Below are 16,827 nucleotides of genomic sequence, written 5' to 3'. Positions count from 1 at the left end.
ACTAGGAATTTTTTTTTGTCTGGAGCACTGTTCTGTGTGCCGGGCGCCCGCTCCCCTCCCTCCTCTCGGGGGCGGCAGCCTGCGGCTGTCCTGCCTACATGTGTGCCGTGCGGCGCTCAGGCCAAAGGAGGCGTCACTGACTGTATTTTCGGTTTTAAAAATGTGGCTCTCAAAATAAATTTCAATCGTGGTTTTGGCGAGATTTGGCTCAGTTGAAAAAAAAGGTTGCCCACCACTGGACTATACCTAGAATTTAAGATTAAGGATAGGTTCACATATGCGTTTCAAGGGCTTCTGTCATCAGGAACATCGTTATTAAACTGGCTGACTTTACACATGTGCTAATGTCAGATGAGGCTAACAGTCTTTGTCCCTTTTTTCTAGGTGCCTCTGTTTTCGAATGAACTTTCATTTTATGCAAATGAGCCTCTGGCCGCACCCTCATGTTGATTGACAGGGCCAGGCAATGTTGACATCATCCTGCCTGGATGATGAGGGCATGGCCAGAGGAAGGAGAACAGAGTATCTAGGAGTAGTGGCAACATCCCCATTGCGCTGGCCAGATCCTTGATGGATTCCTTTTTGTCAATAGGGTCCAGCGATGAATAGTACTACACTTTGCCTTCGCCTTTTTTGATCCACTTTTAGGCCTCTTTCACACGGGTGTTGCAGGAAAATGTGCGGGTGCGTTATGGGAACACCCGCGATTTTTCTGCGCGAGTGCAAAACATTGTAATGCGTTTTGCACTCGCGTGAGAAAAATCGCACATGTTTGGTACCCAAACCCGAACTTCTTCACAGAAGTTCGGGCTTGGGATCGGTGTTCTGTAGATTGTATTATTTTCCCTTATAACATGGTTACAAGGGAAAATAATAGCATTCTGAATACAGAATGCTTAGTAAAACAGCGCTGGAGGGGTTAAAAAATAAATAAATAATAATTTAACTCACCTTAGTCCACTTAATCGCGATGCCGGCATCTCCTTCTGTCTCCTTTGTTGAATAGGACCTGTGGTGAGCATTAAATACAGGAACAGGACCTTTGATGACGTCACCCGGTGTCACGACCCTTGGTCATGGTCGTGACTCCTTGGGAGCCGCATGCAGTTACCCGTGGTTTTGGTGTTGTGTCAACCGCAGCTGGGGGCACTTGGTGGTTTGCCTCAGGTGCGGTTGCCGCGGATAACAAGCATGCGTGCGGTTGCCCTTGGCAACGTGTTTTATGTGCACTCCCTTTGTCTGTTTGTGGTGCACTAGGTCATGTGTTGTATGCACGGAGACACCTTCCTTTACCTGCGGTTGTCCGCGGCAACGTTGTTGTTGTGTGCATGTGGTGGCAGGGTCTCGGCCTGCTGGCTGTTCCCCAGAACATTTTTGCCACGCATGCCGTTGCTGGCGGTAACAGGTGAGTGTGTTTGTGTGTTTCTTAGTTTGTGTGCACTTCCCCTTATATGTGAGTCCTCCCTTCTGGTCATAAAACCTTTGTTACACGGTGTTATCTAGGTGTGTGTGGGGTTTCTGTATCATTGCAGCTTATGGTCCGGGTCCCTGTGTGATGTCTGTGTGTGCTGTCATTGTTGGTGTCCTGAACTAACAGCACCTGCACATGGGTTCCTGGTTGTGTTGCTCTGTGACAGGTGAGTGTTGTGTTGATTGCGTTTGCCTGTCACTGCCATAAGGTGTTTACTGTTTCCCCTTGTTGCTTGGCCATTAAGACTCCTGCTCCTCCGTGCCAAGGAGGAGTAGGTCGTCTCACCCAGCTCCTAGGTCAGGGATCTGCGGAGGGTCAGCAGGGATCCGAGGTTCCTGAGTATGGGCCCTCCTACCATCAAGGTCGGCCCATGCAGGTAGGAGACAGGGTCAGAGTTAGGGACGTAACAGGAGGTGACCTGCTCCCTAATTCTGTGTTGTTTGGCCAAGTGGTAACCCTACCATCTCCTGGCACCGCACGGCTGGGGGTTTCCCCCACCACCAGCCGTGACACCCGGTCATCACATGATCCATCACCATGGTAAAAGATCATGTGACGTACCATGTGATGACCGGAGTGACGTCATCAAAGGTCCTGTTCCTGTATTTAATGCTCATCACAGGTCCTATTCAACAAAGGAGACAGAAGGAGATGCCGGGCTACGCGATCAAGTGGACTAAGGTGAGTTAATTTTTTTCTTTTTCTTTTTTTTAACCCCTCCAGCGCTGTTTTACTATGCATTCTGTATTCAGAATGCTATTATTTTCCCTTATAACCATGTTATAAGGGAAAATAATAATGATCGGATCTCCATCCCGATCGTCTCCTAGCAACCGTGCGTGAAAATCGCACCGCATCCGCACTTGCTTGCGGATGCTTGCGATTTTCACGCAACCCCATTCACTTCTATGGGCCTGCGTTGCGTGAAAAACGCAGAATATAGACCATGCTGCGATTTTCACGCAACGCACAAGTGATGCGTGAAAATCACCGCTCATGTGCACAGCTCCATATAAATGAATGGGTCGGTATTCAGTGCGGGTGCAATGCGTTCACCTCACGCATCGCATCCGCGCGGAATACTCGCTCGTGTGAAAGGGGCCTTAGGGTTTCCTCACATGTGGCAGATTTTGTTGAAAAAATTTCTGCAACTCAAAATCAGTTCCATTAGGCTAGGTTCACACCTGAGCGTTTTACAGCGTATTCCTACGCGCTGCAAAACGCTCAACAGGCAAAAACAAATGTTTCCCTATGGGCATGGTTCTCACCTGAGCATTTTACAGCGCGTACGAACGCGCTGTAAAACGCCCTACGCCCCAAGAAGTACAGGAGCTTCAGCGGGAACGCGCCTAAATGGGCGTTTGCTTGTTTCTGCCCATTAAAAACGCCTGATACAAACGCCCGATAAAAACGCCTGTAAAAAGCGCTTATCGAATACGCTCAGGTGTGAACCCAGCCTAAATCTAAATGGGGTCGTTTTGGCAGTAAGCACATGGTTTTCTGTAACAAAATCTGCCATGTGTGAAGGCACCCTTAGTTGTGCTGGTTAACTCACATCCAATAGAAGAAAGCTGTTTGTATCGTGGGAAAACTCCTTCAGAGCTGAACCTGGACATACCCTTAATTTCACCCAGGCAGCCCCCCTGAGGCTAGCATCTCATGCTCCGATGCTCTCCCTTGCCCTGTGCTAAATCGCGCAGGGCAAGGGCTCTTTTGTTTATCATAACATACTGCCGGGCGGAGACTGCCTCAAGGCCCTGATTTTTTCTGACTGGGAAAGAGCAGGCCGGAGTACCTGGCCAACACTTTCCAGGTGTGGTCCCCCATACTGGAGAGAAGGGACGGTCCCAAAAAAAGAGCAGAGTGTGTAATAGGAGGGGGATACGGAAGGACGCCACCACTCAATGAGACACGTGCCCCGATCATCCGGGCCTCTGCATTGACGGTTGCTTCAGGGAGTACCACACTTCCATGGAGTACAAAATTTATAATCCCCTTCCCCCATTTTAATTTATTTGTTAGTGTAAAAAAAGGAGATTTTGAATATTCTTCTCCACTTTGCAGCTATTCCTGTTAAACACTTAAAGGGTTAACAAACTTTCTGAATGTCATTTTGAATACTTTGAGGGGTGCAGTTTTCATAATGGGGTCATTTATGGGGGATTTCTAACATAAAGACCCTCAAATTCGCTTCAAAACTGAAATGGTCCCTGAAAAAAATCTGATTTTGAAATTTTCATGAAAAATGTTAAAATTGCAGCTCAACTTTGAAGCGTCTTCAAAAAGTAAAAACATGTCAACTTTATGATGTCAACATAAAGTAGACATATTGAATATGCAAAATCAATATATAATTTATTTGGCATGTCCATTTTTCTTACAAGCAGAGAGTTTCAAAAATTTTATGAAATTTTGGAATTTTTCACAAAGAAATTAGGTAAGTATTGGCGAAAATTTACCACTAACATAAATTAGAATATGTCACGAAAAAAACAATCTCGGAATCAGTATGATAGGTAAAAGCATCCTAGAGTTATTAATGCATAAAGTGACACTGGTCAGATTTAAAAAAAAATGGCCTGGTCCTCAAGGTGAAAATGAGCCCAGTCCTTAAGGGGTTAAAGGGGTTGTGTCACTTCAGCTAGTGGAATTTATTATGTAGAGAATGTTAATGCAAGGCACTTACTAATGCCACTTACTTATTATCCATATTTCTTCCTTCGCAGGCGTGATTCATTTTCCCATCACATTATGCACTGCTCGTTTCTATGGTTACGACCACCATCAGCTGTGGCTGTGCTTGCAGACTATAGGAAAAAGTGTTGGCCTCTCTAGTGGCCGAGACCAAGGGGGGACACACCGCCTGGTGCTTTTTCCTATAGCGCACAAGCACAGCCACCGCTTCTGGATTGCAGGGTGGTCGTAACTATGGAAATGAGGAGTGTAGATTTTCGCTGCAGAACAAAAAGTATAATTCATGTGAGAGGGGTTTAGAAAGCACAATTTCCCAATGATGGGAAAAAAAATCTGTGGGTTTGAGAGTGTGCTGCAGAAAAATTAGATTACACTTGCCGGTAATCGTTTCTCTTTAGCCTATGACAGCACCCTGGAGAGACTGCCTCCTCCTCCTCAGGATAGGAAGACAGGAACCAGAACCACTTTAAAAGAGGGTCCACCCCCTCTACCCCAGTCCTTTTCCAAGAACTAACGAACATAACATTTCAATAAGGCTACATGCACACAACTGTATCTGTTTTGCGGTCCGCAAATTGCGGATTCGCAAAAAAACTGATGCCATCCGTATGCCATCAGTTTTCTTTTTGCAGATCCATTGTAACAATGTCTAAAACGGAAAAGAATAGGACATGTTCTATTTTTTTTGAGGGGCTATGGAACGGACATACTGATGCAGACAGCACACGCATTTTTTGCGGACATATTGAAATGAATGGGTCCGCATCCTATCCGCAAAAAAAAACGGAACGGACACGGAAACAAACAACGTTTGTCTGCATGTAGCCTAAATCTAATCATTTCTACATCCCTTTCTTTTTTTTTCTTTTTTTAATTATAAATATTAGGCCTCTTGCACACGTTTCCGTTCCATTGAAAGATAGAACATGTCCTATTATTGCCCGCAAATCACGTTCCGTAGCTCTATTCAAGTCAATGGGTCCGCAAAAAAAAGGGACACATATGGAAATGCATCCGTATGTCTTCCGTATCCATTCCGTTTTTGCGGAACCATCTATTGAAAATTTTATGCCCAGCCCAACTTTTTCTATGTTATTACTGTATACTGTATATGCCATACGGAAAAACGGAACAAAAAACGGACCAGAACTGGATCCGTGAAAAATGAACCGCAAAATACTGAAAAAGCCATACGGTCGTGTGCTAGAGGGTGGCCATAGGCTCAAAGAAAACCGATTACCGGTAAGGCTCCATTCACACATCCGCAAGTGTGGTCCGCATCCGTTCCGCAATTGTGCGGACCCATTCTTTCTCTATAGGGACAGAATAGATGCGGAGAGCACACTATGTGCTCTCGGCATCCGCATTTCCGGAGCGCGGCCCCGAACTTCCGGTCCGCAGCTCCGCAAAAAAATAGAGCATGGCCTATTCTTGTCCGCAGCTGCTATTTAGTGCCGGCCATGTGCGGCCCGGTGAATTGCGGATCCGCAATACACCACGGACATGTGAATGGACCCTAAATTTAATCTAATTTTTCCCCTTCGCCTATGACAGCACCCCTGGAGATTAGGCGAGAATAATCTAGGGCGGGACAACAGCTTGGAGCACCTTACGGCCAAAAGCAAGGCCCTTAATAGAAGGCAGCTGAAGTCTATAGCGTCTGAAAAATGTATGTGGGGAACTCCAGGTGGCAGCCCTACAAATCTGCTCTATAGAAGCGGAGGCCCTCTCTGCCCAAGAAGTGGAGACTGATCTAGTAGAGTGAGCGCCGAACCCCGAGGGAGGAACAACCCACTTGGAAGAGTACGCCAAGTAAATAGCCTGTCTAATCCACCTAGCAATGGTCTGAGAAGAAGCAGCAGAGCCCTTCTTCACACCTTGGAATAAAACCAACAGACAGGAGGAGGACCTCCAAGGCTGAGTGACCTGTAGATATTGAATTATACACCTCCTAACATCTAAACAATGAAATTCTTATTCCCTCTCATTTTTTAGAGAAGCACAGAAGGAGGGTAAAACTATCTCCTGGGAACGGTGAAAACGGGAAGAGAGTGAGACCTTGGGTAAAAAAAGAAGGATCAGTATAAATCACCACCCGATCCTCCAAGATCCTCAAGTAAGGCTGGTCAATGGAAAGTGCAGCGATCCCACTAACTCTCCTAGCGGTTTTAGGGAGATACAGTTAACTCCGATATATAACTCAAACCAAAAATATCACGTATGGAAAAATGCCATGAACTCCTATAAATGTACTCAACACCACACGATATGCTGAACAAGAAGCTTTATTGATAAAAACACATCAAGACAATTGTATAAATACTAAAAACATATATTGAGAAGTGCAAGGATGTAAGAAAGAGATCCCTCCAACCACAGGTCTAAGTACAAATCAATAATACAGCTCAGCAACCTTGATGGTGTAATGCCACACGCCCATAATCATGGAAGTAAAGCGGTACCAACAGGCATCCATAACCTACGTGTCACTAGGAACATCTGCAAGAACTCACAGGAGCCACAGAGTCCAACCGATATGGCTGAGAGCTGTGATTTGCATATCCATAATACCTACCCGGGTACAAGGGAACGGCCCAACGTCCGTTTTGCTATCGCGCTTTGTCAAGTGCCCTTTGTCAAGGTTTATATCCCATTCCAGTCTGTCCAGAACTTCCCTTAACCAGGCAATTTGTTCCCTCAGGATGTGACTTGACCGGGGCGACAAGAAGAAAATCGTCTAGATAGGGTATAATAACTATGTCCTTCTCCCTCATGTGAGCCATCATCTCTGCAATGATCTTTGTGAAAACCCTCGGGCCTGAGATAGTCCAAAGGGAAGGGCCTGAAACTGAACAAGTAGGATCTCCTTCTCTAGCTGAACTGCTACTCTCAAAAATCTCTGGTGACTGGGATGGATAGGGATATGATAATACGCATCCCTCAGATCTACTGTAGCCATATAACAGTCTGGAAAGAGATTGTCCAATGCCGACCTGATGGATTCCATCCGAAATTTCTCGTACACCAGATAACGATTCAGACATTTTAAATTTATTATTGTTCGAAATTAACCGTTCGGTTTTTTGACAAGAAAAAGGGTCGAGTGAAAACTTCTTGTCACCTCCTGCCTTGGAACTTCCACCAACACTTTTTTCTCTAATAGGGAAAAAACTTCTGAGATGATGGCCGACTGTCTTGGGGGGTCTGACCGATAATCTGTTATCATAAATTTTTCTACAGGCAACCTTTGAAACCTTAACCCCTCTCCACGGGCTGTTGGAGATCTTCTGCCACTGACCTGAAAACAGAGACAGACGATCCCCCACTGGAGGCCTGGCGTCATTGGGGTTGCTTTTTTGAGACATCTGATCCGAAAAAAAGAAACCCCTTAGACTTCTTAGCTGCTGCTGCAAACTGTCTAGCCCTTTCCCTCTGAAACCTTCTCTATTAAACCTGGGACGGAAGGCTCTCCTAGGGAGCTGCTGACTGGTGGAGGGAAAGCGCTTTTTTCTATCAGAGGCCTGTTCTAGTAAATCATCAAGGATCGTCCCAAATAAGTATTCACCTTGACACTGAATGGTGCAAAGCTTAGCTTTAGAAATAGCATCCCCATTCAAGCTTTTTAACCAAATAGCTATACAAGCAGAGTTAGATAAGGCTGAAGCTCTGGCAGATAACCTTAATGAGTCAGCGGAAGCACCGGCCAGGAAATCCAGAGCATTATATATAGTAGGGAAAGAGGATATTAACTGTTCCCTAGGGGTACCCCCTTTTATGTGAGCCTCCAGCTCCCCTATCCACACTTTTAGGGATCTAGCAACAGAAGTGGCGGCAATAGCAGGTTTAAAGGCCGCCACCAAGGCTTTCCAATTCTTTTTAAAATAAATTTCTGCCCTTCTGTCCATCGGGTCTTTAAGAGAACCCATATCCTCAAAAGGAAGCACAGCTTTTTTTAGACATCTTAGCTACCGGGGCATCAAGTTTTGGAGCCCTATCCCAAGAGGCAGACACTTCTTCATCAAAAGGATATTTATGTTTTACAGAGGAAAGAATAAAAAAACTTCCTATCAGTTTTTTTTACACTCTTTAGCAATGGCTGCCTGAAAGAAACCTTCCTGGACCAAGGAGACGGAGTGGGGTAGGAGAAAGAGGCCCAGTCTCTTGCAGGCTCCTAAAGGAGGCTTAAGCCGCCTGGGATAACATCCCAATACTATAAACTAGTCGGGGCTCCCTTAGCTCCTCTTCAGCTCTTTAGAGGTTCCGATTCCCAGGAAGCAGAACTGGGGGTAGAGGGAGTGGACCCTCTTTTAAAGCGGTTCTGGTTCCCGTTTCCTGTCCTGAGGAGGCGGTCTCTCCCGGGCTGCTGTCATAGGCAAAGGGGAAATTTTAAATGAAGGGGTTTTTCAACACATTTTAACTGATGATCTATCCAGAGGATAGGTCATCAGTATCTGATAGGTGAGAGTCCTATACCTGGGACCCCCACCGATCAGCTGTTTGAGGAGGCAACAAAGCTCCTGTGAGAGCTGCGGCCTTCTCTCAGCTTATCCTAGGACACTGACTTCACGTTCATCGGTCACATGCCTCGGCGCAGCTCAGCTCAAGTGAATGAGGCTGAACTGCGATAAAAGGTACAGCGCTGTGATCGTGAGCTGTGAGGAGGCTGTGCCTTCTCAAACAGCTGATTGGTGGGGGTACCAGGTGTTGGACCCCCAACACTGATCAGATACTGATGACCTATAGGTCAGCAGCTAGAAAGTGTCAGAAAACCCCTTTAAAAAAGTATCTACTGACTAAATAAAAAATATTTAAAAGTACCAGCTGTCTCACATAGTTTCTTTGTATCTACTATCAGCCACTGTTTGGGTCACAGTGTGAATTAACTAGCTAAGGGATATGGTGACCCTTTCCAGCGCGCTAATGTAGGTTCACTCATATTCCATCCCTGCCCTATGTTCATTTTCTTATAAGTCGTTTCTTAGATACTGTATCTTATGAGCAGTTTCTCACATATCTATGTGCAACTACTGTCTAAAAATAATAACTCAAACACTGCTCCCCGACGTTTCGCCAGCTGATCTGGCGTCCTCAGGGGATTTGGGAAGAGTATGTTTGAAAGGGGCGGGAACGGCTTCTTAAACCCTCTGATGCTGACGTCATTCACATGGGTGGCATATCGCTAGTCAGTAGATACTTATAATATGGATTTAATGAATGTTACATTTTAACAAGCAGAAAGTAGCACATGGAACATAGGCGTTATTGGTCTTATGGACCATTTGTAAATAATACAAGTTGTGAGTTGCCTAAGGGCTCATTCAGACGGCCGTATGCTATCCGCAAAAATGCGGATCCGTTTTTTTGCGGATTAGATGCTGACCCATTCACTTCTATGGGGCCCTTTTCTATACCACGGTTCCGCAAAACAAATGAAACATGTCCTATACTTGTCCGTGAAAATCAGGACATGGCCCCATTGAAGTCTATGGGCCAGCAAAAATACTGAATGCTATCCGTTTTTTTTACAGACATGCTGAATTGTCCGCAAAAAAACGGATCTGCATTTTTGCAGTCACCATACGGCCGTCTGAATGAGGCCTAAGAAATAATAAAAGTTGTGAGATTTAGCTTTCTAAGTATTGCATATATTTCTTACCACAGGATAACATTTTAGCTACACTAAAGAAAAAAATTACAGATGTATACACAAGTTGTATAGGTGAGGTCCAGGCAGCAATAGACACTGTGCAAATGTTATCAAGCATTGAAAATCGACTTGGAGAATTGCAAGACGCATTAGAGTCACTTCCAAAGGAAATGGTTGCAGCTGCACAAAAAGCAAAGCAAAGGGAAAGAAGGATGAGGTAAATATAGTAATCGTGACCATTCCATGAACATTTCTAACCTTAAAGGGTTTCTAGTTCTACCACTTCGTTTCACATAATTAGCTTTCAGACACTAGCGATCCGCTAGTGTCTGCTCTCCCAAACAATCCAAATATGATAGGTTTTGGGGCAGCCGTTTCGCTAAAAAAAGAACTTTTATTGATATGCTAATGAGCCTCTAGGTGCTATGGGGGCGTCATTAGCACCTAGAGGCTCCGTCTACCTTCACAAACTGCCGCCGCCCAGCGCGTCCCTCCAGCCCGCCCATCTCCTCCGGAATGCGATCCTCCCTGTGAGCGTATGTATTCTGCGCATGCGCAGTGAATGTCCGACCGCTTCCCTGCTCAGACATCTCCACTGACGGTGACGTCATAGTGCTCCGACGAACAGGCGCAGTGGAGATGTCTGTGCAGGGAAGCGGTCAGACATTCACTGCGCATGCGCAGAATACATACGCTCACAGGGAGGATCGCATTCCGGAGGAGATGGGCGGGCTGGAGGGACGCGCTGGGCGGCGGCAGTTTGTGAAGGTAGACCGAGCCTCTAGGTGCTAATGACGCCCCCATAGCACCTAGAGGCTCATTAGCATATCAATACAAGTTCTTTTTTTAGCGAAACGGCTGCCCCAAAAGCTATTATATTAGGATGGTTCGGTAGAGCAGACACTAGTGGATCGCTAGTGTCTGAAAGCTAATTATGTGAAACGAAGTGGTAGAAACCCTTTAAGCTGCCCATACTTTTTAGATAGTTGCTAGCAGAACACTCACTCACCAGACAGCCCCGACTCTCCTGAGCCCCCATATACATGCATGCTCAGCCAAGCATGCATGTGTTCTAGTTGCTGTCAGATGAAAATATTTACATCCAAATGTTTAAAACCTGTCTATAAATATATAGAAAGAAAATCTGTAAAATACCCAACTGATAAAAGAAAAAGTGATGAACCAACCGTTTCACTACTTAAACAGGTTGTTCTGCCGAGGAGCTGACAATCCTAATGGTCCTAAAATGCTCCATGAAAACCTCACTCACCTGTCCATAGTCCTGCCATGCCCATGCCATCGCTCAGTTCCCGGTCATTGGGGTTGTCGGTACCTAGGCTGGACAATCCCTTAAATTTTGTTTAGATTCAATTAAATAAAACACTGTGATATGTTACAGAAACCATCAAGAAAAGGTAAAGGATGAATTAGTAAAACAAGAAAAGCGTATGATGCGATCCCTGGAAAGAGCAACCGCATCTCCTTGCAGAACTGTAAGTTTATAATAACACTATCCCACAACAGCAGACTGTGCACAATTGTCAAGGAGCTGTCCAGAAAACTGTTTTCATGAACTAAATCTCCATGAAAATCCACACCAAATTTGGCAAAAATAAAAACACATTATTCATTACTTGAACTGCAATGAAATCTGTGGTGAAAACCGCTGCAATTCGTTTTACGCTGAGTGAGTGAGGTTTGTTAAAACCCATTTGCTAACATTGTACTTTGTTGCAGAATTTCTCAGTAGATTCTGCAAGTGAAATTTTTGAAAAAAAATTAATGTGAACTTACATTAAGGGAAATACATGCCTGAAAAATCTGACATGTATTTACCGTGAAATCTGCGTCAGAAATCCAAGGCTGGCCCTTACATTTCTGCCACAGATTTTTAGCTGCACAGGCTGCAGATCTGCATACCGACTTAGTGAAGAACTGTCTTTCTTTTTCCCATGATGCGGATTTCAAATTTGTACCATATGAACTACAGCACAGATTCACTTTTAAATCAATGGGAAGCTTCTCTGCGCCCTGCGAGCCCTCAGTGCAGACATAGTGATCTCAAAGAGAAGTAGGTGGTCCAGACACCCTTCATTCATCCCTACTTCAAAAGTCATAAAAATATATAACCCTCTCTCTCGACAGTGGAGAAGGAAATGGTGGGGACACTACTTACCATACAGTTGCAAGAAAAAGTATGTGAACCCTTTGAAATGATATGGATTTCTGCACAAATTGGTCATAAAATGTGATCTGATCTTCATCTAAGTCACAACAATAGACAATCCCAGTCTGCTTAAACTAATAGCACACAAAGAATTAAATGTTGCCATGTTTTTATTGAACACACCATGTAAACTTTCACAGTGCAGGTGGAATAAGTATGTGAACCCATAGACTAATGACATCTCCAAGAGCTAATTGAAGTGAGGTGTCAGCCAACTGGAGTCCAATCAATGAGATGAGATTGGAGGTGTTGGTTACAGCTGCCCTGCCCTATAAAAAACACACACCAGTTCTGGGTTTGCTTTTCACAAGAAGCATTGCCTGATGTGAATGATGTCTCACACAAAAGAGCTATCAGAAGACCTACGATTAAGAATTGTTGACTTGCATAAAGCTGGAAAGGGTTATAAAAGTATCTCCAAAAGCCTTGCTGTTCATCAGTCCACGGTAAGACAAATTGTCTATAAATGGAGAAAGTTCAGCACTGCTGCTACTCTCCCTAGGAGTGGCCATCCTGTAAAGATGACTGCAAGAGCACAGCGCAGACTGCTCAATGAGGTGAAGAAGAATCCTAGAGTGTCAGCTAAAGACTTACAAAAGTCTCTGGCATATGCTAACATCCCTGTTAGCAGGGGCGTAGCTAGAAATGCATGGGCCCCATAGCAAAAAAAAAATGATGGGCCCCCCCCTGTGCCATCCACAGATCCCCCTCCCCTAAATAGTGCCATCAACAGATCCCCCTCCCCTAAATAGTGCCATCCACAGATCCCTCTCCCCTAAACAGTGCCATCAACAGATCCCCCCTCCCCTAAACAGTGCCATCCACAGATCCCCTCCCCTAAACAGTGCCATCCACAGATACCCTCCCCTAAACAGTGCCATCCACAGATCCCCCTCCCCTAAACAGTGCCATCCACAGTATCAGGTGCCTCCCTCCCCCCCCCATGTGCCAGTATCAGGTGCCAGTATCAGGTGCCAACCCCCCTCCCCCCATGTGCCAGTATCAAGTGCCCCCGCTCCCCCCATGACAGTAACAGTCGGGTATTAAAAAAATAAAATAAACACTTCTACTTCTACCTCCATGTCCGCGATGCGATGCAGCCTCTTCCTGTGTCCCGCCCTGTATGTCCATAGATGGAGTCAGTGCTTGTATTTCAGAAAAGTTTCTGCTGGGATTCGAACCCACGACCTTCTGTATCAGAGGCAAAGCACCTAACCACAAGACCATAAGAGATGCCTTGCTGCTGACTGAAAAAATATGAGACTTCTACTGTTATAGCTGGCTAAGTGTACATCTATACACATGACAGCTGCTCATATATAGAGACATAGCAGAGCTGAGTGTGCTGGGACAGCTGTCATATAGAGATATAGCAAGGCTGGGTGTGTTGGGGCAGCTGTCATGTGTATAGATGTACACTTAGCCAGCTATAACAGTAGAAGTCTCATATTTTTTCAATCAGTTGCAATGCCTCCTTTATGGCTGTGAGGGTAAATGCTTTGGTTCGAATCCCAGACACATCAGGAGACTTTAGAATACAGTAAGATTAGATCACATTAGCGAGGGGGCCTGAACATTAAGACTGCTGCTGTGAAGGGGCCCTGAACATTAAGACAAGAATCGATATTTAACTAACTTGAAAATAAACTGTCACACAGCCTGGCCCCGAAGCAGCTGCTTCCCCGGTAGTTACGCCGCTGCCTGTGTGTAGTGTCTGTGTGTGTTAATAAAAAAAAAAAAAAAAAACTGAATGCGGTCCGGACGGGCCCCCAGTGGCGTAGGGCCCCATAGCCACTGCTATGGTTGCTATGGCGATCCCTACGCCACTGCCTGTTAGCGAATCTACGATACGTAAAACACTAAGCAAGAATGGATTTCATGGGAGGATACCACAGAGGAAGCCACTAATGTCCAAAAAAAAACATTGCTGCACGTTTACAGTTTGCACAAGAGCACCGGGATGTTCCACAGCAGTACTGGCAAAATATTCTGTGGACAGATGAAAACAAAGTTGAGTTGTTTGGAAGAAACACACAACACTATGTGTGGAGAAAAAGAGGCACAGCACACCAACATCAAAACCTCATCCCAACTGTGAAGTATGGTGGTGGGGGCATCATGGTTTGGGGCTGCTTTGCTGCATCAGGGCCTGTACATTTTGCAGGAGAACTTAAGGCCATCTGTCCACCAGCTGAAGCTCAACAGAAGATGGGTGTTGCAACAGGACAACGACCCAAAGCATAGAAGTAAATAAACAACAGAATGGCTTAAACAGAAGAAAATACGCCTTCTGGAGTGGCCCAGTCAGTCCTGACCTCAACCCGATTGAGATGCTGTGGTATGACCTCAAGAAAGCGATTCACACCAGACATCCCAAGAATATTGCTGAACTGAAACAGTTCTGTAAAGAGAAATGGTCAAGAATTACTCCTGACCATTGTGCACGTCTGATCTGCAACTACAGGAAACGTTTGGTTGAAGTTATTGCTGCCAAAGGAGGTTCAACCAGTTATTAAATCCAAGGGTTCACATCCTTTTTCCACCTGCATTGTGAATGTTTACATGGTGTGTTCAATAAAAACCAGACTGTGATTGTCTATTGTTGTGACTTAGATGAAGATCAGATCACATTTTATGACCAATTTGTGCAGAAATCCATATCATTCCAAAGGGTTCACATACTTTTTCTTGCAACTGTATGTGTTTCTGGGAGAGGATGTATGGGCTATTTTGTATGCAGAAGAGGAAGGGGTTAACAACTAATTGGAATTCATCCTGGGAGATTCAGGGGCTTGATGAGCTTCTGACCACCGACATAAAGGAATCACATTCGTGGGATAACACTTTTAGGCCTCGTTCACATTCCCATGTCTGTTTGACATCTGTGAAGGATCCATGTTTGGTCCCCGTGTCTGTGTTTTGCCATATGTCATGCGTATTCCACGTGCACTGCTAGGCTGAAAAATTTATTTCCAAACCATCTCCTGCCAATAGTCTGTGAAACACCACTGACATAACACAGATGCCATCCGTGTTGTGTCAGTGTTTTTTTACAGACTCATAGACTTTACATTGGTCCATGATGTGGACCAAACACACCCATTAAAGTAGTGCATGTCTGAACACATTAAAATGATGTGGAAAATGCAGATAGCACACATCCGTGAAAATGAGGCCTTTAGGCCTCATGCACACGACCGTTGTGTGCACCCGTGGCCGTTGTGCCGTTTTCCGTTTTTTTTCGCGGACCCATTGACTTTCAATGGGTCCGTGGAAAAATCGGAAAATGCACCGTTTTGCAGCCGCATCCGTGATCCGTGTTTCCTGGCCGTGAAAAAAATATGACCTGTCCTATTTTTTTCACGGCCAACGGTTCACGGACCCATTCAAGTCAATGGGTCCGTGAAAGAACACGGATGCACACAAGATTGGCATCCGTGTCCGTGATCCGTGGCCGTAGTTTAGTTTTTATACAGACGGATCCGAAGATCCGTCTGCATAAAAGCTTTTTCAAAGCTGAGTTTTCACTTCGTGAAAACTCAGAACCGACAGTATATTCTAACACAGAAGCGTTCCCATGGTGATGGGGACGCTTCTAGTTAGAATACACTACAAACTGTGTACAAGACTGCCCCCTGCTGCCTGGCAGCACCCGATCTCTTACAGGGGGCCTTGATCAGCACAATTAACCCCTTCAGGTGCGGCACCTGAAAGGGTTAATTGTACTATCATATCCCCCTGTAAGAGATCAGGGCTGCCAGGCAGCAGGGGGCAGACCCTCCCCCCCCCCCTCCCCAGTTTGAATATCATTGGTGGCCAGTGCGGCCCCCCCCCCTCCCTCTATTGTAATAATTCGTTGGTGGCACAGTGTGCGCCCCCCCCCCCCTTCCTCCCTCTATTGTAATAAATCGTTGGTGGCACAGTGTGCGCCCCCCATTGCCCCCCCCCCCTCTATAGCATTAACAACGTTGGTGGCCAGTGTGCAGCCTCCCATCTCCCCCCCCCCTCCCCCCCATCATCATTGGTGGCAGCGGAGTTCCGATCGGAGTCCCAGTTTATTCGCTGGGGCTCCGATCGGTAACCATGGCAACCAGGACGCTACTACAGTCCTCGTTGCCATGGTTACTTAGCAATAGTACAATAGTAGAAGATTAATACTTACCTGCTGCTGCGATGTTCGTGTCCGGCCGGGAGCTCCACCTACTGGTAAGTGACAGTGACAGGTCTGTGCGGCGCATTGCTAAATGAACCGTCACTTACCAGTAGGAGGAGCTCCCGGCCGGACACGAACATCACAGCTCCCAGGTAAGTATGAATCTTGTACTATTGCTAGTAACCCGCTGCCACCAATGATCGGGGGGGGGGGGGGGGGGCGCAAGATGGGTGGCCGCACACTGGCCACCAATGTTGAAAATGCTATAGAGGGAGGGGGGCCAATGATTGCCACCAACGATTTATTACAATAGAGGGAGGAAGGGGGGGGGGGGGGGGGCGCACACTGTGCCACCAACGAATTATTACAATAGAGGGAGGAAGGGGGGGGGAGGCGGGGGGGGGCACACTGTGCCACCAACGAATTATTACAATAGAGGGAGGAAGGGGGGGGCGCACACTGTGCCACCAACGATTTATTACAATGGAGGAAGGGGGGGGGGGGGCCGCCCCGGCCCCCAATGATATTCAAACTGGGGAGGGGGGGGGGTCTGCCCCCTGCTGCCTGGCAGCCCTGATCTCTTACAGGGGGATATGATAGTACAATTAACCCCTTCAGGTGCGGCACCTGAGGGG

General features: G+C 46.0%; 1 protein-coding gene across 1 annotated transcript in view; it reads left to right on the top strand.

Annotated features, from left to right (window-relative positions):
• The window catches only part of CCDC38 (coiled-coil domain containing 38), an 87,696-nt gene that overhangs the window by 56,033 nt on the left and 14,836 nt on the right, over nucleotides 1-16,827 (top strand). The window contains exons 9-10 of the mRNA XM_040413412.1: nucleotides 9,827-10,029; nucleotides 11,212-11,305. Of these exons, the coding sequence (XP_040269346.1) occupies nucleotides 9,827-10,029; nucleotides 11,212-11,305 (297 nt within the window). The remainder of the gene's footprint in view (nucleotides 1-9,826; nucleotides 10,030-11,211; nucleotides 11,306-16,827) is intronic.

The sequence above is a fragment of the Bufo bufo genome, chromosome 1 (assembly GCF_905171765.1).
Source record: "Bufo bufo chromosome 1, aBufBuf1.1, whole genome shotgun sequence".
Classification (NCBI taxonomy): Eukaryota; Metazoa; Chordata; class Amphibia; order Anura; family Bufonidae; genus Bufo; species Bufo bufo.
This window is presented reverse-complemented; position numbering and strand designations above follow the sequence as displayed.